The sequence below is a fragment of the Numenius arquata genome, chromosome 16 (genome assembly GCF_964106895.1).
Source record: "Numenius arquata chromosome 16, bNumArq3.hap1.1, whole genome shotgun sequence".
Lineage (NCBI taxonomy): Eukaryota > Metazoa > Chordata > Aves > Charadriiformes > Scolopacidae > Numenius > Numenius arquata.
In genome coordinates, this window is record NC_133591.1 from 4,257,659 (window position 1) to 4,282,676 (window position 25,018).

General features: G+C 54.3%; 2 protein-coding genes across 5 annotated transcripts; one reads left to right on the forward strand and one right to left on the reverse strand.

The window, feature by feature from the left end:
* Positions 1–5,950: 5,950 nt before the first annotated feature.
* MYL2 (myosin light chain 2) lies at positions 5,951–10,723 on the forward strand. Of its 4 annotated transcripts, none has more exons than XM_074159829.1 (7): positions 5,951–6,134; positions 7,109–7,198; positions 7,879–7,954; positions 8,863–8,967; positions 10,131–10,206; positions 10,295–10,343; positions 10,474–10,723. In XM_074159829.1, exons 1-7 carry the CDS (start codon positions 6,021–6,023, stop codon positions 10,570–10,572), a joined length of 609 nt encoding a protein of 202 aa, XP_074015930.1. In that variant the 5' UTR covers positions 5,951–6,020; the 3' UTR covers positions 10,573–10,723. The 4 variants fall into 4 exon arrangements, with proteins under 4 accessions (XP_074015930.1, XP_074015932.1, XP_074015931.1 ...); XM_074159831.1 differs by lacking the exon at positions 5,951–6,134 and adding an exon at positions 6,487–6,504 and having other exon boundaries at positions 7,127–7,198; XM_074159830.1 differs by lacking the exon at positions 5,951–6,134 and having other exon boundaries at positions 7,109–7,286; positions 7,850–7,954; positions 10,474–10,706.
* Positions 10,724–11,372: 649 nt separating this feature from the next.
* On the reverse strand, positions 11,373–17,690 carry CCDC63 (coiled-coil domain containing 63). Its single transcript, XM_074159786.1, has 11 exons — positions 17,685–17,690; positions 17,270–17,433; positions 16,928–17,117; positions 15,668–15,787; positions 15,001–15,182; positions 14,274–14,455; positions 13,564–13,784; positions 13,061–13,135; positions 12,471–12,663; positions 11,680–11,877; positions 11,373–11,488 (listed from the first exon to the last, which is right to left on the reverse strand). Exons 1-11 carry the CDS (start codon positions 17,688–17,690, stop codon positions 11,373–11,375), a joined length of 1,647 nt encoding a protein of 548 aa, XP_074015887.1.
* Between the last annotated feature and the right edge of the window lie 7,328 nt (positions 17,691–25,018).

Consider the following 25,018-nt stretch of genomic DNA (forward strand, 5'->3'; position numbering starts at 1 on the left):
GGCCAAATCATTAATAAATCGATGGAAGCAGTAAGGAAGAGGAGAGGGGCTGCGCCTGGTGCCACACAGAGGGACAGAGCTGCGGGCAGCACACTCAGTCCCTGCACTCCCTGTGTTCCCCCGGGCACTGCTCCGCTGGCCCTGGGACACCCCGGGGAGAGCAGGGGGACCCTGGTCTCGCCATCCCCCCACCGCCCAAGGGCTCACCCACCCTGGGGAGTGCTGCGAGGCGCAGGTTAATAAATCAGTTTGTCTCCAGAATGGTTTGCTTTGTGTGCCTGACAATAGCCCGTTGTAAATGGCAGCCCCTTGCCTCCTTTTCTGAAAGGCTTTTAATTAAAATATGGAAGGGGCTTTTCTGTGTACTTAAAAAAAAAAAAAAAGTCAGATTTCAGCACACTCCCATTTCAGGCGTTAATTTATTCTTGCCTTCCTGCCATTTGTGATCCACATGATAAGTCCTTTGTGCAGTGATCCGGCCCCATTAGGCAGACAAGGGGCGATGTTGGCAGCAAGAGCCACGCGCCAGCAGTGATGGTGAGCTCAGGTGATGGTGAGCTCGCTCGGCCACCTTGTCCCGAGGATGGGCAGGGGGACACCAGGAGGGACAGCAGTGCCATCAGGGTCAGCTGGGATGAGTCAGGCCCTGGGGCCGGCCAGGAGCTCAGGCCCAGCTTCAGCCATGGGTGCAGGGCAGAAAGACCGTCGTGGAGACCCAGACGGCCACTCCTGGAGCTCTGTCCCCATCCTGTGCAGGGGGAAGCAGCACAGCCCCTGTCAGCTGTCACCAAGCGGACCTGGGTCCTGGGGTTTGGAAAACTCGGAAGGGGTCTCACTGCCTCCCCCGTGCCCCCCACTGCAGGGTCTCTGACCCCTCTATTGGGAGAAGCCAGTGCCACCCCAGCAATGCCTGGCTCTGCCCAGCCTCCACCATCCCGGGAAGCAGGAGCCACCTCCTGCAGCGGGGTACAGGGTCCTTCCCATGCCTTTCCCACATTCTCACAAATTGTTTAAAGTATTTGATAATGCGAAAGCCCATTACCACAGGAAATGTAGCTTCTTGGCCATCTCCCCCCTCCCCGCAGCCTGCCCTCTCCCTACAGCCCCGCTCCCCCCTGCCCCTCTCCCTGCAGCCCCTTTCTCTCCTGCCATTCTCTCCATTGCCCCTCTCCCCTCTGCTTCTTTTCTTCCTGCCCCTCTCTCTGCCCTCTCTCCTGCCCCTCTCCCCCTGCCCTGTCCCCTTTCCCCCTTCCTACCCACTCCCCTTTCCCTCTCCCTGCCCTCTCCCCATCCCTCTCCCTGTCCCTCTCCCCCATCGCTCCCCCTGCCTCTCTCTCCCCCGTCTCTCTCCCTGCCCATCTTCCCCATCCCTCCTCCTGCCCCTCTCCCCCCATCCCTCTCCCTGTCCCTCTGTCCCCCGGTCTCCCCCCATCCCTCTCCCCCCTTGTTCCCGAGCCCCGCCGGGGACCGGGCAGCGCCTGCACCGCGCCCGCTACAATGGCGCCACCTGGCGGCCACCGCAGTAGCTGCAGCGTCTCCCGCCGGGCCGGGGCGGGGGCGCAGGGCCGGACACGGGGGGCGCTGGGGGTACTTGGAGGGGGGGGGAAGACCGGTCACCGCGGGTGGACACCCTGAGGAGGACACTAAGGGACATGGGGGAGGGACATGGAGGCCACTGAAGTGCAGGTTGAGACACCGCGGGGGGTGAGACACCGTACCCCTCCATCTCCCCTTGGCACCCACTGCCACTCCTGCAGGGCATGCACTGAGCTGTGCCAGGCCTCAGCCCTTGGTGCCCCCGGGTATCCCAGGATACGCGGGGAGGGTGCCCGGGCCCCTCCACTGGCCGTGTTTCTGCCAAGGCTACTCATTTCCAGGCACCTTCCCCCTACAATTAGCACATGCTCTTCAATTAATTTTCCTCTTTTATTGCTTCGCCCAAATTATCTCAACTATGGCGCCATTCGGCGTGCGCACGGCTGATAATGCTGCTATTTATGGCTTTCTCCTGTCAATGGTGTGGCTCAAGAGGCCAGGACAGCCGCCTCCTCCTTGGGGTTACATCCTGTGCACAGCGCAGGGCACATCCCCAGGACAGGCCAGCAGCTTGGGGATGGGGGTATCGTCCGTCCTTGTCCCCATCACCCGCCCTGTCCTCAGGCCAGCCGGCTCCCAGCTCTGTTTTGCGGGCAGCAGCTCTTCCCCAGACCCCCGAGCTGGGCCAAGCCTCCTGAACGTTACTGCGGTGATGTATCCTTCCGAGTGAAAATGGAGCTGAACCAGGCAAAGCTGCTAAATTAAGTCTGTCTGGAATAAGCTGTTAAACACTGAAACCTTCTGAACACCAAGAGGAGGTGGATAAAACCACCCGAAAGCTCCTGAAGGCGCTGACAGCAGAAAGGGGCTGCAGGGGGGGGGAGCGTGATGAGCAAGGATGAGCCCAAGGAGAGGGAAGGATGCCCCCAAGACCCCATGCAATGGGAACTGAGGCACAGGGAAGTGGCCAAGGCCACAGAGGTGTCTGTGGCAGAGGAGATGGTCTTCAGCCATCAGCCAGCACCAGGCCACATGGGCCACCCCCATGGCCCCCTTGGCACGAGCTCCAGGGACAGGGTGGCCGCTGCCACCGGCTTCAAACTGCAGCTCTGAGCTGCCCAGGAATCCATCTTTCTACCTTTAATAAGCTTTCTCCCTTTAAAAATAATCATTACCAATAACCAAATATACCAGCCAGCGTATATAAGCATCAAATTAAGCAGCTACATGCATTTGTTATATTTGATATAGCCTTGTTAACTGGAAAATCCTAGGTTTGGAATATATATTGATTTCAGCAAACATATATTATTTTACTGTAAGTACCAACAGCCATTGTAGTTAATATACAACAGTTTAATTTAAAATGCATTAGTTTAATAAAAATGCATAAAATAGAAGAGAATTGCATTAGCTTCAATAAAAAATTCAATTTCATAAATATTATCCAGTGTTAAAATGCATTGATTTCCTGGGAAAATGTATTGGTCAAAGGTAATTTACATTGGTTTGAATGGGAATGTACCGGCGCGTATACATATGTATTAGTTTAGTCAAATGTATCTGATAGCAGAAAAAAAAATATCAGTTGGAGCAAAAGATATTCATAAAGAAACCACAACGGCGTGGAGCGAGCGGCTGCACGGGCTGGCTCTGGAGCATCCCAGCACGCCGACACGGCCGCGCTCGGCCAGCCCTGGGGCCCGGACACCCCCCAAATCAGCTCCGTCGATGTCCAGACTCGGGGGTACCCATTGGCACGACGCTGCCGGGCTCCCTGGGATGGAGGGAGCCTGTTATCGGCCACGGGCAGGACTTGGCTCGAGCGCAGGCACACGTCTCGCCCAGGCAGAGCACGCGCCTTGAAAAGAGCCGGGGTTAATCAACTCCTTTTGACTCCATTTTTTATCGAGCTCAAGAGGGGCTGTCCTATTAATTAGAAAGGCTTTTTCATGTAAAACACAGGCTCTTTTGCAGATAAGAAGGGACGATGCTTGATTTTGCCATGGCACAGATCCCTGTGTTATTCCCTGACATCCATTCACAGGCTACAGCCGTTTCCCAACAGCTCTTTTGTTCACCTCAGAGCTCTATACGCATATATGTATGTACATATATGTATAAAGCACTCAGTTCTTCCTGGATGCCAGTAAGTCCCCCGATATCCACAGCAGGGGAAGGAAAAGATGTGCCTGGAGCCACCTCCATCCCCAGGGTCCTCACCGGGAGGGAGAGGGGAGCAGGATGCGGCCCGTGCAGCACAGAGGATTCCATGTGACAGCGAGAAGTGAGCAGCGGAGCAGATGCACTGCCTTACAAATTACAGCAGGAACACAGCCAGCCATCTGCACCCCATCCCCGGCCAGGATTTCTGTGCCGGGCTTGGCCACTGTATGCCCAGCCAGCCCCTTGAAGCCCCCAGCCACCATCGTATCCCCAACCACAACGTGGGCAACACCAGGGAGAAACTGAAGTCTGGCCTCTTCCAGGCAGGGCAGCAGAAATGGTGCTTCCTCCCCCCCAAAAAAATATTCTGGGAAATCTCCATGGCTCCAGGGTTGCCTCCCGCACCACCAGCCGAGCCCCGGCACGGACATGGAGCCAGGGACGGGCAGTGCCCAGGCGGCACCGGGGGCTCCACGGCCGACCAGTCCCGTTAAACCGCTACACATCACTTCCCTGATGCTTATGGATTTTTCCTTAATGCCACAAATTAAGGTAATTGGGCTCGGCTGGCCGATGAATCCAGCTGAACTTGGCAGGAGGAGGGAGCGTCCATGCCGAGATTGATCCCCCTCATCCCCGGCTGTGCCTGAGTTCCCAGGGCTGGTCCTTTCCCCAGCTCTCTCGCCCGCCTTTTTGCTCAGACAGACCCCCCCAAACCCATCCTGAAATCTCTTCCCTCAGCTGCAGCCCTGTCCAGATGAGGTGGTCATTCCTGGATTAGGAGTTTTCTTCTCTCTGGGCACTTTTCCCCACCCATTTCCCTGCTGCCTAGTTAAATCCTCTGTGCAATGCCATCCTTGTTGGCTCGGCCACGGCAGCCGGGCGTCGAGGTGCGACCGAGCGGCGAGTGCCAGGGATTAAACAGGGTATTTGTGTCCTCTGGGGGAACGAGGGCAGCGTCTGGGCACAGCCCAGAGCTCCGGGGATCCTGTTTCATGCTGCCTTTATTCCCAGCCCTGTCCCAGCCCTCCCTGCTCTCCTCCTCAGCACATGGAGGGGACGATGCCGTGCAGGGGTGTGGGCAGCGATGCCAGCAGCCCCCCCGCACCCCAACCTCTGGGTCACAGCCATGCAGGGATGACAGAGTTTGGGGGGCTGACGGTGGCTGTCAGGCATCATTGGGCCCCCCGCACCATTCCCACACCACCAGGGCAAGGCAAGAGGGAGGGGAGATAAAATAAAAGGGGAGGATAAAATAAAAGGGGGGGATAAAATAAAAGGGGGGGATAAAATAAAAGGGGGGGATAAAATAAAAGAGGGGAGATGAAAAACAGGCTAAAAATACTGAAGACAAAGCAGACCCACCCCACACACACACCCCCCGCCTTGATCATCAGCATTTCTGCTCCCTGAGAGTGCTGGGGACAAGTCTCAGACACCCACAGAGGTTTTGCAGGATTGCTGCCTGCCTGCCTGCGGATTCAGTGGCTCCCTCCAGCCAGGGCAGCCGTGCCATGCCCGGGCTGGTGAGCCACGGTGGCCAGCAGTGTGAGTGCCACCACTCCAGGGTGCTGCAGGATGTGGCTGCCAGCGCCCGGGATGGGGAGAGTTAATTGTGCGAGTCTTGCCGGGACCAGGGCAAGCAAGTGTTTGGCTTAACTGGGTGACAGGTGCCTCGGTGGGGGGTGACACATGACAGAGGAGCCCTGCATGCCTCCCTGGCTTTGCAGGAGCTCAGCATCTGCCTCCGGCCTCATCCCGGTGCTCTCAGATAGGGTGCCGGCGCTGGGGCAGGATGGTCCCCTTTGTCCAGGGACGGGGTGGCCAGCAGCCTCTTCTGCTCTTCAAGCACTACAAGCAATGGGACCCCATTTCACCCAGGACAGTGAGGCTCCTCCATCTCCAGCAGTCAAGCAGCACCCAGCTTTGCCATGCCAATCCTGCGATGGGGCATGAAGGTTCCCCAAGACGTCTGGCAGGACCGTGGTGAAACATCCACATCCCAAAGCTTGGGGGACTTGTAGCTGGGGGTCGGTCCACCCATGTCCCAGAGGAGGGGAAAAACCCACCCGCAGCCCGAGTGACAAACGCAGGTGGGGTTGCTCCTGTGCAGTCCCCGCCGCGGGTCAGCATCTCCAGTGTGGGAGCTGCGGGGCCTCCTGGCACTTCATTAACCTTGAAACCCTCTCTGGCTCACATGTCACGTCAGCCGGTGACAACAACAAGCTGCTATTCCAGATTAGAGAGAGAGGGGCAGACAAAGTCAGAGACAACAGGGTTGGGGGTGGCTAACTTACCTATTACTGCCAAAAGTGGGCATGGGGTTATTTTTAACCCGGAGTGGGATGTATTTATTGTTTCAGCCCAGGCGAAGCGAGGGACTGCCTCCGAGACACCTCTCCCAGCGACATCGACGGCTGTGTGAAGCCATGGTGAGTACTGAGAGCCTGAATTTCCAGCGGGAAAAGACAAAATCTGTTAGCTTTCTCACCAGGATAGCTTTAACGGGCAGGGAGTGATGGAGGTGACAGGGATGTAACGGCCAAGGAGCCCTCCTGCCCCAGAAAGGGAGAGAGCAAGCCGGGGAGCATCTGGCTGCATTGAAAGCATCCCACAGGGAACAGAGAGGTGTCTCCTGCACTAGCAGAGCTTTCTAACTGGGGCAGACCACTTTGGGGTCCAAATGCCATCTTTCTGCTTTCCCTTGCTACATTCGGTGATAGGAATGGCTGTTGTGTCTCCCAACACCTTTCCGCTTTGCCTCCTCCTGGATCCCTCCGATCAGCGGGAAAGGCTGCTGGAGCGCGCAGCTGGACAAAGGGACAATGGGCAGGGTGGGAGGGCGAGCGGCTCTGTCCTCTGCTCCTGTTCAAAAGCCACATCAAACCATTTCTGGTTGTTTCAAGCCTCAGTACAGGAGGAGGTAGATTTTTTTTTAATAAGCAAACTTTTTAACAAGTGCTGTGTTCTTAGCGAGAGGCACAGAAAGGTAAGGAAGCACCTAACAACTACCTTGTGCGCAACCCCAGCAGCACTCCCAAACAGGGTTTCCACCAGGGAAGATCTCACCTCAGTGCTGATCTTTTTTACCTGCCATAGCCTCTGGTGGGGAATTGATTTCCCAACTCAAATTTCCTTGGACCTATTTGCCTAAATTCATCACTAAAGAAAAGAAGGAGCTGTAATTTAAGCAGGAATCTTGATGTTCCCTCAGTATCTTGGAGGGTTGCATGTGCCCAGAGCTCCTGAGCAATGCACGAGAAAACCACCAAGCATACAAGTGCAGTGGCAGCACCAGCCCAGAGCTACCGTGAAGGACTCACAACTAAGAATAGGGTAGTTTCATGCTTTTATTCCACACCATAAAAAGCCAGTGAGTTAGTGATACATACTCGAACCCCTGCAGGCACCCAAGAAAGCCAAGAAGAGGATTGAAGGTGCTAATTCCAACGTCTTCTCCATGTTCGAGCAGGCCCAGATCCAGGAATTCAAAGAGGTAGGTGGGTTTGCTAGAAACGACCGAGGGTCCTTGATGCGATGTGACCTTCAGCTCTTTCCTCAGCACTTCCAGATCGGTGACAGCTGTTTTGCAACAGGAGGCAGCATGCCCGGTTTTGAGTCATTTTATTTTAAAAGTGCGAGTAAGAACTTGATGACATTGTTAAATAGGGCATCGCCTCGAAGCTTTCTAGGAGTCCGCACCCCACAGAGGAGCTGGCAGCATCCAGGAGAGCAGGAGCACATCTCCCACCCAGCTTCTACCTGCTGTGCCAGGAGCCCTTCACGACTTAACCCCTGCATGGTTGGCACATGGTCCTGTGTAGATCCCCGTTACAGGGATAACTGGTCCCAGCTGGGGGGGCTGATGGCTCAGACTGCCCTCCCCGGTTGGTCTCATCCCCAGGTGAGAGGGCTTTGTCCAAGGCAGAGGGTCTGTAGGGCATTAGAGTTTGGGCTGCCATAAGAAACCCTCACCTTGCACTGCCCATGGGCACAGGAGCCAGGATTGCTGCTGTTTGAAGTTGTGGCTCCCTCACTGGGTGAGGACCCCCAAAGGCCTGTCTCGTCCAGGGCTCAAAGTGCCCTTGACCCATCCAAGTCAAAGGGAGGAGGAGGAGGGTACTAAAGCCTTTGCAAAGGCCAACAGCTCTTCCTGCTCTCCTCCTGTGCTTCCAGGCATTCACCATCATGGATCAGAACCGGGACGGCTTCATTGACAAGGCAGATCTGAGAGACACGTTTGCTGCACTTGGTGAGCCCCCTTTTAGGACCATCCCCTCCCCAAGAGCTTTGACAACATTAGACCTATTCAGTGAGCAACCAGCTGTGAGCCTCCATTTAACCAAGCCCCAGTGGTTAAACTGGATCTCCTGTTTTGCTGAAAACCCCCTGATCTGAAACCACTTCTGTTGGCTGGTGAGGTCCCGCACGGGGCGACTCAGAGAAGCTCCCCCGGGTGTTTAATCCCATAGGAATGAGAGAGGAGCCAGCTCCTGGATCATACACTGCCAAATGCTCCCTGCCTTCTCACGTGCTAAGAAGCACCTGGCTGTGCCCATCCCGCGGCATCCCCGGCTGTACGGGCATTAGGGGGATTTACGGGATTTGTGGGAAGCTGTGAAGTTGTGAACTTGACTCTCTCATCACAGAGGTCAGCACAAACCAGTGATGGAGCTGGGAAGTCCCAAACAAAACCCAACCTCAGGCAAAAGGCTGTAGGCATTCAGTCCTGTTCACTTCTGACACTGGGGGCCAGGGGGAATCACAGCGCTCGTGGTTTTGACCCAAAACATCTTCCAAGGAGGGATGAAGCAGGCTGATCCATGGGGTGGTGTGGCAAAGGAAGGAAGCAGCACAACTCAATCCTTTGCAGCCCTATCTTCTGTGATCCCGGAGCCTGAGAAACTAGAGATGGAGATGTCTAGCTCACCCATCATCTGTTACCACACGGTTCTCCCTTCCTCACTTCTGCTACTGCTGTTCCTTGTTAGAGGTCCCTCCCCAGGGCTATGCTGCTTCCCTCAGGTGGAGAAAAACCTCCAGTGGAAGGCTCCCATGGTGTGTTTATTAGCCCCCAGCTCATAGAGCAGAGCCCGGAGGTCTGCATGCATCTGCAGCCAGATGTGGACACACAATTCACCAAATGTTGCTCTCTCCTAGGGCGCCTGAACGTGAAAAATGAGGAGATCGATGAGATGATAAAGGAGGCACCTGGCCCAATCAACTTCACTGTGTTCCTCACCATGTTTGGGGAGAAACTCAAGGGTGAGGGGGCACCCAGGGAGATGGGGAGGGGTGTGTTGGTGGGCACCCACACCGTCACCAATATCCTGTCCCACCTGGGAAAGCCACCCAACTCCCAGGGCCTCTGTCACCCCTCCCAGTGAGACCCATTAGAGGCTCCTTAGAGGCCTCAGGAGCTGCTAAAGGAAAGGCAGGTGGCACCAACTGCCATTCTGTGGCATGCAGAGCCCAGGAGGTGGGTCAAAGCAAAGATGCCTCCCACACTACAGCCAAGAGGTGACACCTGGGGATAACCACAGGATACTTGTGAAATGGTCTCCCTCCCTTATCCCTTAGTGCCACCTTCTCCCAGTGGCAGCACAGGGACCCCCCCAAAGATAGAGGCTTCGGTGGGACCATCACTGGCAACAGCCTCTCTCCCCAAGAGCTCCAGTCCTCGTTCTCCAAATCCTGGACCTGGGGACTCTCCCTGCCTTACCATCTTGAGACACTGTAGATAGGACAAACTCAGTGTCATGTACCCCAAAACTCATGCTGGCTTGCAATATCAACAGTCCCAAAGGCAGGGCTGGGGCTGCCTGTCCAGAGACCTGGATCTCATCCTGTGTCTCCCCAACCTGTTAGGTGTATAGGCAGGTCTCCGTGCCTCAGTTTCCCCAGTGATTTAAAAAAAGCAACAGGCTGTGACGCTTCTGTCCCATAAAAGAGGGGACAAGAGATCTTGCAGTGCCTCTGAGCCTGCTGACACCAACGGTGGCACAGGCGGCCACTCTGGCAAGGGCACTGGCTACAGAGTGACTTTGACCCAACAGCCCATCCGGCTGCAGCCTGTATCACTTACGCAACCCAAGGCATTCAGCCTCCCCGCAGATCTCCAGGAGGCTCCACGGCCCCAAGGGCCTGTGCCTGGAGCTCTATAAATAACACCCAAAAGATTAGATAAACACCAGATGCCATGGCGGTGGTGACACAGCCTGCTTTGTGGGCACACCACAACCCTATTTCTGCTCCTCTACGTGCCACTACCTGCGCTCAAGGTCCCAGCTGCAGGGTCGACGTTCCCATGGGCTCCCCACTTCCCAGCGCACCCCCCATTTTCCCCCCAAAGGCTGGGGAGGAAGCAGGAGGCTGCAGCTGGCTTCCTCCTCCACCACCACTGACGCCTGTGGCTGTGTCCTCTGCAGGTGCTGACCCGGAGGAGACCATCCTGAATGCATTCAAGGTCTTTGATCCAGAGGGGAAAGGCCTGAAATCTGCCTAGTGAGTGCAGGGGTGCCCAGAGGGGAGGGCGGGCATCCCCACTGAGGTGTCCCCCCCCTGCCGGTGCTTACTGTGCTCTCATTTGCAGCATCAAAGAAATGCTGATGACGCAGGGCGAAAGGTTTTCCCAGGAAGAGGTATGAGCTCCTTCCCACCCTTTGCTAGCCTCCCGTGCCCTCCATCCCGACAGACCCCCCTAGCCCCCCTCCCAGCCCCAGCCACAAACCCCTTCTGTGCCACCTCTTCACCCTGGCTCTTTCCCGGCAGATCGATCAGATGTTCGCAGCCTTCCCCCCAGACATGTCTGGCAACCTGGATTACAAAAACCTTGTCCATGTCATTACGCACGGTGAAGAGAAGGACTAGCCCATGCTCAGCGCTGGAGCTGGCACCGGGAGATTGCCTCTCTCTAGGTTGGATGGAGGGGTCCCTTTGCCTCTCCCCATGGGGAACGTGTGAATGGTCTCCACATTAAACTGCCTTTTGGCCAGAGGAAATCCAGCCGCTGGTGTGAGTGATGCTTGGGCTTGCGTGGTGTGTCTGCACGGTGCATCTCTTCCCAGCAGGAGCCCCTGGAGTCATCCCAGACCCTGCTGCCTCCAGCCTCCCAGCCCCACTGTACATCACCCTCAACTGCTCTTGGGTCCCTCTGCCTTACCATTTCTCAGCCCCAAACAGGCCATTTCACACTGGGCTGTGGCTAGCAGCCATCGGGTCCCACCAGCCCAGGACCAGGAGTGATCTCAGCTTTACTTTATGTCTGCCTATTTCTCCCAGCTTAGCAGGGAACACCCATCAAGCACAATCATCTCCCCTGCATCCCCCCATACCCTCCCTGAGTCCCTTGGAGCAGGCATGGTGCAGAAGTGGGACCATGGTTCCCATCTCCTCCCTGGCACCATGCGATGCCCGGCTGCGGGAAGCACATTGGGCTGTGCAACGGGGATGGCACCTCACCGGAGAGCAGCTGCTCCCACACCCGGCTGCTGTCAGCAGTGAGCGAAGCCATGCCGAAATATCACCCAGCGAGCTTTTGAAGCCTGCAAAAGGTGTTGGGCTCCTTCCAGAGGGGAAGGGAGCTGGAAGGAGACAGCCAGGGCAAAAAAAAGCTGAGGGGGGGGAGCTCAAGAGTGAAACTGTTTATTTAACTTGTTCCCGCTGGGCTCTCACATCTTGACGCCATTCCTCCCCTTCTTGCCCGTGCTGGTGGCGTTGCCCTGCTCCTTCTCCCAGCCCTCCAGAATCAGCTGGCGCAGCTGCCCATGGTCCAGCGGTGCCTCCACTGCCCAAGAAAATGGCCGCCCCATCACGCACACCACCACAGGCATTATATAGCCGTCGGGGTGGGGCAGGCTGGCTGGGATTGGCTGGGGAGTAGAGCCAGCAGCAGGGGATTGGCCAGGCAGCCAGGGGGGAACTGTGGATTGGCCGGTTGTGTGGCCACGGCCCCTCCCTCCCACCTCCCACACTCACAGGCATCGGTGGCGTCAGTGGTGCCATCCAGGGCGGGGGGCAATGGGCAGATACGGCTCCGATCCATCAGCCGGAGGAGACCGGTGCCGTCCAACAGTGGGTTGGTGAAGGACGGGGCCGAAAGAGAGCCATCAGATGACATCCAGCGCAGGACGGACTCCATCAGCAGGAGCTCGTTGGTCTTCTTCTCCACGAGACCTGGGTGGGAGGAAGCACTGTCCCACAAGGCCCCTGCACTGGGCCCCTGCACCCCTCCACCTTTGCTGTGAGGGTGGTGAGACCCTGGAAGAGGCTGCCCTGAGAAGCTGTGGCTGCCCCATCCCTGGAGATGTTCAAGGCCAGGCTGGACAGGGCTTTGAGCAGCCTGGTCTAGTGGGAGGTGTCCCTGCCCATGGCAGGGGGGTGGAACTGGATGATCTTTAAGGTCCCTTCCAACCTAAACCATTCTACGATTCTATGATAAAACCACTCCCAACTGAGCAAGGGATCCATTGATTTCCCCAAGGCAGTGCCATCAGGCAGCCTGTCTCCCCAGGGGCAAGGGCCCAAGGCTGGGTCCCACACCCAGAGCCAAAATGAGGGCTTGGGGGTCCACTGGGATGTTTATATAGCCAGGTTTGCTCCCGAATTTGCTGGGAATTTGGCACCCCAAATTTACAGTAGGGACACCTACACATGATGGGGCAGGGGAAAAAAAAAAAAAAAAGCTCAATTAAAACACAATGCAAGTGGGTGGTGGACATAGAAGGTTTGGGCCATGTGGCAGGGGAAGATGGGCAGCCCTGACCCACCAAAAAACTGCATCAGGTTCAGATCCGTGATCTGTCCGTTTTCTCCAAGCTGCTTCATTATCTCCGTAGCGTCGCAGTTGATGTCTTTGAACAGGGCCTCCATGCCAGATTTGAGCTGCCCCAGGACTTTGCTGCTTTCTTTGCATCTGTCTTCATACCAGTTGGCTTCCTCAGTGGCTCCCGCTAGTTTTTCCTATCAGCAAAGGTTTTGCTAGATGTCACATCAGCCCCCTGCTCTCTCTCCCACCCCAGTGCTGGCCAGTTCCAGTCTGACACTGGAATTATCCCAGGAAAGGCTGTGGGATGCTCCCATCCTGCAGGGGAAAGGCTCTATGAAGGGGATCCCAAGCTCCCTGTGCCACAGATGAGGCCCCAGGCGCTGGAGGACCAGGGCTGGCAGGAGCCCTGCAGTCACCCTCTCCACCACGCACTGGGAGAAAGGGCTGCCAAAGCCAATGCAGGGCCCGTTTCTGGCCAAGTCTCTCCAGCTGTTGGCCAGAGCAGCGTTGACAGGACCAGACTCCTTAGGACATGTGCCAGGACAGACAGGGGTCTGCTGCCCTTACAGAGGGAAATCCCGGCCGCCATACCTCCAGCTTCTGCAGGTCATGAAGGCTGCTGCTCTCTGCACACTCCTGGTCGGTCGTCAGGGTTGTAATTTCGTCCTGTGTAAACACAAGCACATGGAAGGGGTAGTGGTTGAACACCCACCAGACGTGCCTAACTGAGTCTAAGGACCATCCCTCCACCCTGGGAGCAGGGACATCCCACTTGACCCCTCTGGTGACTACTGCCCCCAGGTCAGGAGGGTAGATGATGACCTCACAGCCCTTCCCACTCCAGCCAGCCCCACAAATGGCCGAGGCAGCTCTTGGCTGTCCTGGATACTGCAGTATTTTTGCTGGGTACACGGTGGCAGCATTGAGACACTTTTAGCTCTGAGAACACAGCATTTTTCTATTGGAGTTATATTTTTGCATTCCCCTAATCCCACCCGTGTGGCAGGCTGTGAGCCGGCATGGGAGACGAAAAACCCACCCCAGCCCAAAGGCACCATCTGAGAAAGGGGAGACATGAAGAGCCTGGAACAGACCTGGAGGTCTTTGATCCTCTGCTGCATCTTCTCCATCTCATTGTTCAGCTCGGTGGCGTAGCTGAAGCAGGCGAAGTTCTTCTCTTCCTTTTCGATGAAGCCATTCAGCAGCCGGTCGACATCGCCATCCTCCGCCAGCTCCAGCAGGCGCTTGTAAGCCACCTCCCGGCTCTCGAAGCTCTCCCCTTGGCTCCGCTTGGCCTTCTGGGCTGCCTTCAAGTCTGAGGGTGAGAGACAGAGAGCCCAGGCTGTGCATGTCCCTGCAGGCTGCCATTTACAGAGCCTCCCCCTGCGGGTGCTGTGGGCTTTGGCAGGGAGCTCGGGGCAGGGGGGAGCAGCACCAGAGGATGTCTTTATTTCACCTAGAAACTAGGCAGGGAGCTCACTGTCCTCATGGGAATGGGGCAAACACAATTGGATCCCTCCTCAGGAGGATAAAAGGAGCCATGGTTGCACATAGGGGCAGCTCCCTGCCTCCCTGTCTCTCCCTCTTCTCCAAGGGCACCCCAAGACCCATGGTTTTGGGTCACCTCACTTGGTTATCACTGTTCATCCTTTTCTTCTGTAGGGCAAAGTGTTGGGGGCAGGAGCCTGCAGGCAGGGGAGAGGTCCTGCCTTTGGGGTGCAGTGCTATAAGCAGCCCCCTTGCCAACCCTGGTTGAACTCCTGGTTCGTGGTCCCAGCTGCATGTGGTTTCTCTCATCTGATACCTCTTTTCTTTTTGGCCTGTTCTTCCAATTCAGAGCGATCCGTAAATTTGGTGAGCGTGAAGGTTTTTAGTTTGGTCTCCTGGTCAACGACACGCTCCCGCTCCTGCAGCTCGACATTGTACTGGACAGTGTCTTTGCTGTGCCTTTCGTTCATGGCTGAAATCCTTGCCAGAGCCTCCATCCTGCACACAGGAAGCAGCAGGTTACACCACACATAGGTATAAGGATTTGTATTCCCGGCCATTCCCATGCACCTCTGACCTTGCAAAGGCCCCACAATGCTGAGCACATTGCCCGGCTCTCATCCAGATGCAGCTGTGTTAGCCCAAGGCCAGCAGCAGCTAAAATAGTTCTTGGTGGGGTTTCATACTTGGACACAGAACCCAGCTGTGGCAGCCAGGCTCACTTTGACCAGAGCTGGCCGGCCTCTGCTCCTGGTCTGCTGCTTCCCCCTATGTGGGTTCAGGTGGGACTCATGAGGAAAGAGACTGCTCCATGGGGCAATTCACCCCAACCCGAGAAACGTCTGGGATAGGTGGAGTAAATCACCCTGGAGGTACCAGTCTCCCTGCACTGACCAGGCACCTAATCCTTAGCACCCAGCTCTAGACAAGAGAGGTGAATCCTCTCTCTGAAGTTCCAATGGGTCTCTCTTTACATCGATAACCATCACTGGCATTGCCCGTCGGTGCTGAGTTTGCCACAGAGGGTTTGCAAGGCCACGTACCGCTGCTCATAAGCTTGTGTGGATTGCTCAACAGCAGTGTTCATCCTTGTCCACTGCTGGTCCAGCTTCTTATGGAGCTTCAAGTAGAAGTTGTCCAAAGTGGCTTTGCAGATTCGCAGGGTTTCGATCTCTTCTCGGAGCTTGTTGTTTCTGGTCAGGATGGTATCGAAATGGACAGTGACCTGGGGAGAGGGAAGCAAAAGGTTTGAAGCTGGTGCGGGACTGGGGGGCTCAGGTCTCTGCTGAAAGACCTTGACCAGGGCTGGGACAAACACAGCCCAAGAGATTTTAAGTTGGCTCTGCACTATCCTCCTCCCCAAGACAGGGGAGGTGACAGTGGGCCAGGCCGATCACAGCAGAGACCTGGAGCTGGCACTGTCAAAGGCAAGGTGGCTTCAGGCAGCTCGATTTTGTCACTAAACAGGTGCAGACCTTCAGGCTTCTTGGCATGGCACAAGAGCTGCATTTGGGTCACCAAGCTTGAAGGAGCCTTTGAGATATTCTGGGAGCTATCAGGCCAGGGGAACAAGCCAGGTCCTTTATGCAGCTTGTGTCAACCAAATGCACTTGAACCACTAGCCTTTGTCCTGACCAAGAAGCGTTTTGCACACAGGTCCCGGTGTGGCCCCGTACATAGTCTCCAAAGGTCTGCAAAACCTTTGCTTACGTTGTTTAGACGCGACTCCAGTGTCTCAATCTGCTTCTGCAGTCGTTTGCTACTGTTCGCTTGCTTCACCTTGCCTGCTATCTCGTTTTCCCTCACAATCTTTTTTTCCAGCTCTAGTATCTGCACACATGGAGGGGAAAAAAAAAGAAAGTTTAACCTCCACCATGGTCTGGACTCTTGTCAGGACACTTAGCCAAAGCAAATACCCTCTGTTGACCTGAACTACAGCAACCATGTCATTAATGAGCTCACAGTTATAAAAGCAGCTTTAATCCCAAAGGATCCCATCCTGCACACGCAGAAACATAAACTGTAACTACGAATGGGTTTATTTTCGTGTCACGAAGGAAATGCAGCTGCCTCTGGAGGGAAATTCAGCAGGTGTTGAACAAGGCACGGCAGCGCTCCATGTAGAGTGGAGGAGGCAATGAGGATGGGGTTTTGGTAGTGGTATTCTGCTGGTCAGGCAGGGATCTGCACAGTCCTCCCTGGGAATGAGTGGAGGAAAACTTTTGCCAGCAGTGGGGAGCTGCCAGGGGAAATAAATCCATGAGAAGAATGAAGTAGTTGGAGAACAACGAAGCAGGGGGGGAGGTGGGAGAGGTATGACTCAGCCAAGGGATCCTTGACTGAAAGCTAACCCTGTTGTGGAAAGCTCTGCAGCACCTCTAGCAGCTGTAAACTACCCGAGCATGTTCCCTGACGTGTGTCATGGATGGCTTGTTGGGAGCAGAAAGCTGCAGGGACCTGTCCCTTCTGTAGCACTGGGTTTCCCTTGGCCTCCTACCCCACCATTGACCGAATCCAACCAAGCTGTCTTCGGGAGAAGTGGCGGGACTTCCCTCAGATGTTGTTGCTCTTCTATTTGCCATGTCTCAGGCAGCACAACTTAATGTTCCATTTTTGCCTCTTTTTCAGGAGGAAAAAAAAAAGTCAAGGGAAAAGCAGAGGGTTGTTGCGTGGCCGCAGGCAGGTGTGTGCCATCAAAGAGGAGCTGCAAAGACCAGTGGGACTACAAGGTTGAGAGTCAGACCTTATTTTTCTAGCCAGTGCTGCTGACTTGAATGGGGGCCTGGCTCTATCAATTTGTTATTGTCACGTGTCTTTTACCAGGACGTAGCATCATGTTCTATGATTCTATAATATTCCAAGGCCTGCATTAAATGCATTTTGCATCCAGGAGTTTCAGCCACAGGACTCGCTCTGTGACTCTGCTCTGCTCTGCCATGCTCAGCCAGGGAACGGTCCAGGTGCTCTTACCTGGTTGTCCAGGTCAGCTAACAGGGCTTTTCTGTCTCTAATCAGGGAGTCATACTGATATTTGGTCTGCAAAAGGCATTGGACCTCCCTACAATTTCTGTCATCCAGCATCACATTTCTCCGGGACATGATCTTGCTCAGCGTTAATGACACCTCTTCGTGTTCTTGAGTCAGCGACTCTATTTCTTTTCTGTAAAAACAGAACAACAAATGACATTTAGCACATCCCACCTGCAACACCAGAGCAGGTCCTTACCCCTCCCCATCTCAGCACCGGGGTCCCCAGATCTTGGCGTGGAGGAACTTTCCAAGCACAATGCAGCCAAGGGAAGCTGCACTCACTCCTGAGCCTGCATCTGCTGCCTCACGTTGGCAGCATAAGATCTCCTCTTCTCCGCTGCTATCTGAAACTGTTTCTGCAGCCTCCTGAACTCAGCTTCAGCCAGCTTTTCTTTCTCCTTCACAGGGAGGTCCGAAAGCTTCCTCCTCAAAGAGGGCCATCGCCGCTGTCACAGAGAGGGAGAGTTCGGTCATTTGAGCAAACATGACCAGCAGTGGTAGACAGCGAAGCTGGACACAGAGGAGCCAGTTAATGGCATCACCACCTCCAGCTGTTTGTCACCACCTTCAGCTCTTTGCTGCCACTGAAGATATGTGTTACCACCCGAAACACTGAGCCACACAAACCAACTCCATGAGCACTTCTGACCCACTGCAGAGGGAAGACTACCGGGCGCTTTGCTCTTGGATAACCCACCTCCATGCTACCACCACTCCCCAGGGCAACCAAAATCAGTTCCTGTTGACTACGGTGCACTGACCATTGACCACTGAGCCGCAGCCAGCACCTCAATTCCAGGACAGGGTGCAGACCTCCAGCAGCGGGAAGGACAGGTGATGGCAGGTTGTCACCTCTTTTATCACCCAGCATGACCACAAGGACAACGTGAGTCAGAACCAAACCCATCCATGCTGGGGACACGAATGAACCCAGCTGACTTTGCCCAGGAGCAGAGCAGGAGTGCTCACATCCCCGGCTGTGGGAAGGTGACCTCTAGCCAAGAAGCTGCCTTGCTGGCAAAAGGAAGCTTGGCTCCCCACCGCTGGTCCAGCTCTCCCCACCACAGCTTTTATGTCTGCAGGTGAGATTCCCAATGCAGACCCTCCACAGTGCCTGTGGAGAAGTTCAGCTTTGCATTGTGCTTCAGTTTTTACCTTTAAGCGCCTCATTTTTCCCAGCTAACTTCACCAGTTCCACTGCAGACACCTCGGGAAGGGAACAAGGAAGTCTCCGTGGGGCCAGGCCTGCTTTCCAAGGGGAGAAATGAGACACGGGTAAGGGGGTGATGGTGTCCCTCTGCCCGTTGCTCAGCATCCGCTCGCGTGTTTGGCACATGAGGAAACCATCACAGATGGCTGCATGATGAATAAAAGGAGAGCATTTGTAGTGATGTCATCGCGAAACACGCTCCTCTTACCGAGTTTATAAGTAGGGGAAGAACAGATGGTTTGAGCTATTCCACCCCATTCGGTACCTGGGTTTCCATAGAAATCCCGGCGAGGCCAGGCCCCTCCCGTGCCAGCGGGCAGAGCCCCTGGGGAGCATGAGCCAGGAACATCGCCTGGATTCAGCCCCTGTCCCACTGCAGCCAGGGAGGGCACTGGGGCTGACCCTGCATCCCTCATCCCCAAAGCTGGTCCCCCCCCAGCCCTGCTGCTCCCCTGTCCCCCTTGAGGCTGCTCACCCCACCGCAGGGTGCTGTGGTTCCTCTCCAGCCAGGGGATGGGACTGCGGAACAGCCCTTAGTTCCAGTGGGAAGCGCAGGAGAGTCAAGAGTCCAGCAGGGAGCCGGTCCTTGGTCCTGTCTTCCCCCAGGCTCTGGGGAACAGGCACTGGCCTGGTTGCCACGACAGCATCAACATACTGGGAGTGTGGACGGGTTCTCCATGGGGACCGTCGCCAAGGAGGATGGAGCAGGGGGTGGCTGGGAGCCCACACTACATGGGCCAAAGGAGTTTCCATGCCCCAAAACCATCCCTGAAATGCGTCCTCCAACATCTCCCTGGCCACATGTCCACAGCAAGCAGAAACCCTCATTTTACCAATTCCCAGTTCTTTTTGGAGTGTTTGAATCATCCCAAAACCTGGGACTTTGAAGCCTTTTGCTCCAGCCGGAGAGCAGCACCCTAATCCTGACCATCCCCAGCAACGCTTTGGGGCCATGGAGCTGCCCTTCCTTCCCCTTTCTTGCCAGCCCTGCAGCTCATTCCCTGGGTGTCCTACCTGGTTTCTCTCCATTTTGCTCGTGGAGAGGCAGAAATCACCACATCACTGCCATTGCCCTCAGCATCCAGACACCCTCAAGGTGCCCACCGCCAGGAGAGCAGCAGTGGGGGACCTGAGGAAGCTCCCTGGGGGCAGAGACTGTTTAGGCAGCCAATATAGGGGAAAAATTGAGGATTCAGGCCATCTTCTCTCCTTTCCATGCAGGGAAGCACAGGGGAGCAGTGGGCTGAGTCACAAGAGCCATGACAATCCCTTCCCCATAAGCTGGAGCGCGTGGCCGGCTCCTTCCCAGGGACTCAGTGAGCCCTGAGATCCCTGGAGAGCAGAAGCACAAGGCGGCACTGGAGGCTGCAGCAGGGCTGTGTTTTGCAGCCCTGGTGTTGCTTTACTCAGCTCTGGGATGAAGGGGAATAGAGAGCTGCTGAAGGTGAGCAAAGGGCATCTGCTTCCCAGTTTGCCAGGCTGCAGCAAGCTCAAGGCGATGAGCAAAATCCCCAACCAGCACGTCGCTCTTGAGGCTGCGCCTCCCCGTTATCCCTAGACTTTGATGAGCTAACAAGCTAGCCATCAAGTTTCAGGCTAATTCACAGCCAGATAGGCTCTGAGGATGCATTTAATTGGAAATTATTTTCATGGCAGAAAGCAGAATGTGGCGTTAGATAAGAAAAATCACAACCAAGGGCAGAGCGATGCTGGGAAGGTACCAGAGCCTGAGGGTCCCACCAGGGCCACGGGAAGCTCCCGGAGCTTTTCATGCTGCTCCTGCATGATTGACAGCTCCATGGGATAATAACAACAACCTCTCCAGGGATGGGATTGCCACTCTGTCTCGGTGTCCCTGGCTGTGTCGTACTGTAGATCCCTTCTCTCCAGTTTGCTTCTCTTCACCCTCAGCAGAAATAGGGCCAAACCTCAGAATAAAGGTAGAGCTGCAGGGGTGGACATTATTTTTCCAGAAACAATGCCACTGGGTGGCTCAAACACCCGGTTTCCCTTGGCTTGGACTAGTCCAGGCTCAAAATACAGCCCATATTGTCTGCCCTTTTTGTGTTCCTTCTCCATGAACCAATTCTCAATTGTTTAGCGAAGAACAAGTCAGTAAATTAAACTCTTGAAGAGGGATCTGATTTGGTAGAGCCTGTGTCTGTCACACTCATTGCAGAAGCATTTATTTTACTAAAGGGGACTGTTTTCACCCAAACAATGCTCAACTGTCAGACTTGCTCTGAGTGAGAGTGACTTCATTGTCTGGATGGACTTTTAAGCTGTGGCTGAGCAGAACGGTAATCAGAGCAGGATGAGACCGTCTGTAACATCTGAATCCAACAAACCTTCATCTTCTGGAATAAAGAGAAGAAAAGTGACTTTTTATGCAATTTTAATCTTAACGCATCTTCCCCGATTTAATAGGTACATTTAGCACTGATTGACATGGAGAAATTATTCCTTCAGCTGCAGATTTGGGGTCTAATTAAAACTACTTGTACTATTTTAAAGGCCAAATTCTGACCTATGTGAGGAGCATAAATCCTTCCTGATTTCAGCAATGTTTATTCAGATCTCCCTGTTCCACCAGGTCCAGTTAAATGGTGGCTGCAGGGGACGGTCAGAGCTGGGCTGGCTCCGATCTGAGCTCACCTACTTGGGAGCGTCCCATCGACGTCAAAGAAAATCTCTGGGGTAAGATAGAGAATCAGGCCCATATTTTCATGCAAATGTAATACATTCATGTTACTTAATGCCTATTTATAACAAATCCAGAACTTAATTCTACTTAACCCGTCTTCGGTGCTTGACACATGAAATCTGTGAGTCAGAGCACTATATATGGAACTGTCAAAACTTTCTTTTTTCCCTCCTCTAAAAGCCTGGATTAAATCATAATCAAACTCCCGTCAGCTCCAGCAGCAGCACTGGGAGGAGCAGGAAGATGCTGATGACTGCTAAGGCAGCTGGTGGTGGGGAAAGATCTACTTGGCCAGCAGTCTGATGGCAAAACCTTACAGAAGAGGTCCTGAATTCAGACACACACTAGGTCCATCTTTGCTGAGATGTCATCCTGTGGACCTGGAGCGATACCTTGGCCTCATGGTGTCACCTCAACAAGACTTGGCTTGGGAATGGCCTCCCATGAGCACATTCTCTACCCAGGTTTTTATTTCTTTCCTCTGATGAATGGTTATCTTCATACGTGCATGAACCATGCCAGCCTTCAATGGGCAAGACCAGTTTTTGGTCCTAAAAGCATTTCAAAACACATTGAGAGTTGTAGACCTGCAGCCTTTTGCAGCTGGCCTTGGTTTTGCTCCACGTGTCTCTTACAGAAAAGGTTTATTTCAAAATACACGCCGTCTCATCTTCCAATGCCAAGCCGTTCTCCCCCTGCAAAATACCGCTTCTTCTTGCCTGCCCTTCCTTGGCACTCACTCTTCTGGGAGAGAAGGCTCCCGTGCCCAGCATCTGAAACAACACTGCAAACTTCTCATGCTCTTTTCTTTAACACCTAAAATCTCGACAAAACGAGAGCCAAATATGCCAGACACTCTACAAGCATGCAGCAGGACATCCTTCTCACACTGAAAATTTACAGTGTAAAAATAACAAGGGCATATCCATCATTAGAGACAACAAAATAGCACAAAAGTAGCTGGGTTTCACTTCTGGGTATGTTTTTCCTGAGAGTGCAGCGGCAATGGCCTCGAGACAGCACGATGGGACAGAGATGTCTCTGTACAGGCACATGGCTCCAAGTTTTAAGAGTAACCGGTATTAAGTAAGGAGAGAGGAGGCTGTTCACTGCCTCCTCGATTGCAGCAAAGAGGAATTACAGCTGTAATTTCTCTTCACTCGGAAAGGAAATTGTCATCATAATTTCCTGCAGATGGGTTTCTTCTGAATTGCTGACACTAAGCGAAATGTGATTTTCAGCAGTGAACCGACTCCTTTGTGGCACTACTTGCTGTTTTTTAACGGGACATTGTAGGAGCAAGTTCCCCAGGCCTTGACTTTGGGAAAGTAAAACTCTTTTCCACTGCAAGCTCAGCCCCTCCGGCAGAGCCTAATAACATGGATTTGCTTCATCCCTCTGCGTTAACTTAGGGACGCCTTTGACTGCGGCAGGTACACCGTGCTGAATTACTGCTCAAAGGCTGCCGCCGCGGGTGGGAAAACGCAGGAGCAAAATAGCTGAGGACGTGCTGCCATCTGAAAGCAAGAAAAGACCTCCGAAAATTTCACTGGCCCGAGGTCAAACCCAGCACGTAGCGAGCACTCAGACGCTGCGGGAAGAATTTAGCTAAAGCGAGAGGAGAGAAGAGAACAGAGGACTCGAGGACAGAGGACTCAAGGACAGAGCCACCGCAGAAGCTGCTGTCACACGGGGTCTTGCCTGACCGGGAATGGGCTTCTCTGTGCGGAGATTATTTTTTCGCCTGTGATTTAGGCAAAGCTGCACAAAGTAACGCTCTCCGCAGGACTGCTGATCCCTCGGCAGTTTTGGAGGGACACGGCCCTTTTCCAGCATAAAACCCGAGCAGGGGGCAGTCTTGCTCAGGGGTGGGAGTTGCAATGCAATAGCTCTGAAGGTCCAGCGGAGAGCTTGGCTGTGGCTAAGCCCAGCTAATAAATTCCTGCTGTGACCTCCCAGATCCTGTTTTCTGCCAGGGAAGACCGTTGGCAGATCTAGATGCCGTGCTGGAAACCTTCCGTGCCAGATCTAGCTGGAGAGCACTGGGAAGAGGGGTGGGAGGGTGATTTGTGGCTGAGAAATCAGCACATCATGGGGGGAGTCCCTTCCCTGTGCCCCCCAAGGGCTCGCTGCCAGTTCTGGGCAGAGCTGGGCAGCACGGGAGAGTGCAGCAGGTACAGCTTGCTTTAAAAGAGCTATTTCCAATTAATCATTCCTGATTACCATCCCGATCAGGACTAAGAATACCTCATTAGTTGAACACACTCTGGAAAGGGGCTTAAGGCAACTGAGGATCTGTCTATATAAGATCACTCAGGGAAAGCATTTTGAATTAACATTTAAAGGCAATTAATTAAACTGCTGTATGGGTGTTCTGCACCATCTGCATTTATTTTATCTTCTTTTACTTTTCTTTTCCAAATCAAATGAAGGCCACTTGATCTCTGGGTTGAGCACAGGAAGAAAGGATCCTGGGGGAGCCCACAAGCCCCAAGGAAAACAGCACAACTGAAATAAATCTGCCTGGAGGAATTGCACCCCAGGTCCAGCCTGGCATGGTGTTGATACAGACAGTCCCAGACCTTTCTATCTCCCCAGTTTCAGCTTTATGGGAGAAGTTTGCACGCTCTGGGGTATCCCCTTCCAACAACAATGTCATCACCAGGCAAGAAACTGGGTGCATCAACTGCTCTTCCTCTGGCTCAGTGACATTAATGCCCGATTAAGTAGATGATGGTACAAGACAGTGAAGTGCACAGACAAATGCAGGCCAGCGACCCGAGGTAGATCAGCAGGGTTTCCCTGCCCGAGTATCAGTACGGCAGCTGAGCTGCTGGAGCAGAAAACCATGGACACAGCAGCGAGCAGGTCCATGGGATGAGGCAGAGCAAGGCTCCTTCAGCACAAACCTCTCCGGAGAAGAGTCAGCCCACCAAAGCCCCTTGCAGCCTTTTTATTTGATTTAGGACATTTCTCCTAGTAATTACCCTGTCTTGGCCCTGCCATTTTTCTGAAGCAGAATTTCAGACCAGCTTCACGCCGAGAATAGCCACTTTCCCAGCCTACCGCCGGCACCGCAGCCTTTCTCTGAAGAAGGAACAGATCGTTCTGAACAGTCTGGTCCATTTGCCATTTCTACGAGCTGGCTGGATTTGCTGTTTATTGCCACTCACTCAGCAACTGATCTTTTGCAAGATCGCAGCTATTAGTCGTCTCCTCTCCCGTCTGCCGTTGCTTCATGCCCCTCGCTGCAGGTCCAAGGCTTTAGGAGGGACATCAGCTGATTTTTGTAAGAGGCGGTTGTTACTCAAGAGTTGATTTAAACTGAAGCTTTAAAAAAGAAAATCCCAAGGGTTCGGGCTGCATATTTCTCTTAGTGTAAATCTGAAGTGGCTCCCAAGGAAATGCAGAGGTGACACTGATCAAAGCCGGGTTATAATGAGTCCTCCTGGGTGTTTTGCTCAGTGTGTTAGCACACATTTCTGGGACTAGTTCAAAAGGAAGCTGCACAGCTCGGAGATGGGCTGGAAGAGAGAGCCTGTTTCTGACCCTACTGCTGATGGCTATTTGCCCCGGGTTGGGTGTGCAGGAGGGGTCATCCCCACCAGCCAGGAGCATCCTGTCCCATCAGCCATGAGCAGTTCCTGCCTTTCCCAGTGGTACCTCCCTGGGCAGACAGAGGCAGGCTGGTATGGCCAGGGAGCGCTGGGCTGGCCGGGCAGAGGGATGCAGGGATGCAGCCATCCCCTGCCTGCTCACTGCTCAGAGGGAGGAGAGGAGCAGGCGGCAGCAGAGCTGCGCCAGTTGCTTGGCAACTCCCCTGCAAATCTCCATCCTGTCAGAACACATTTTTTTCCAGCAATTCGGATGGGTTTCACAGGCGCAGGATCAGGCCTGGCTGATCAGATGGTTTTAAGAAACCACACATCATACCTGGAAGGACCGTGCATCCGCTTTGGCCAGGTCCTGCCATGCAGCCAGGCATGGGCTGTGAAACACAGCTCCTGATGGGCACTGCACAGCAGGGAGGGCTGCAAGGGGGGTGACAAGGCTTCCCAGGAGTCCTACATCCCCATTTCTGCCTCTGCTCAGAGACCACAATGCTTGGCATCACCTG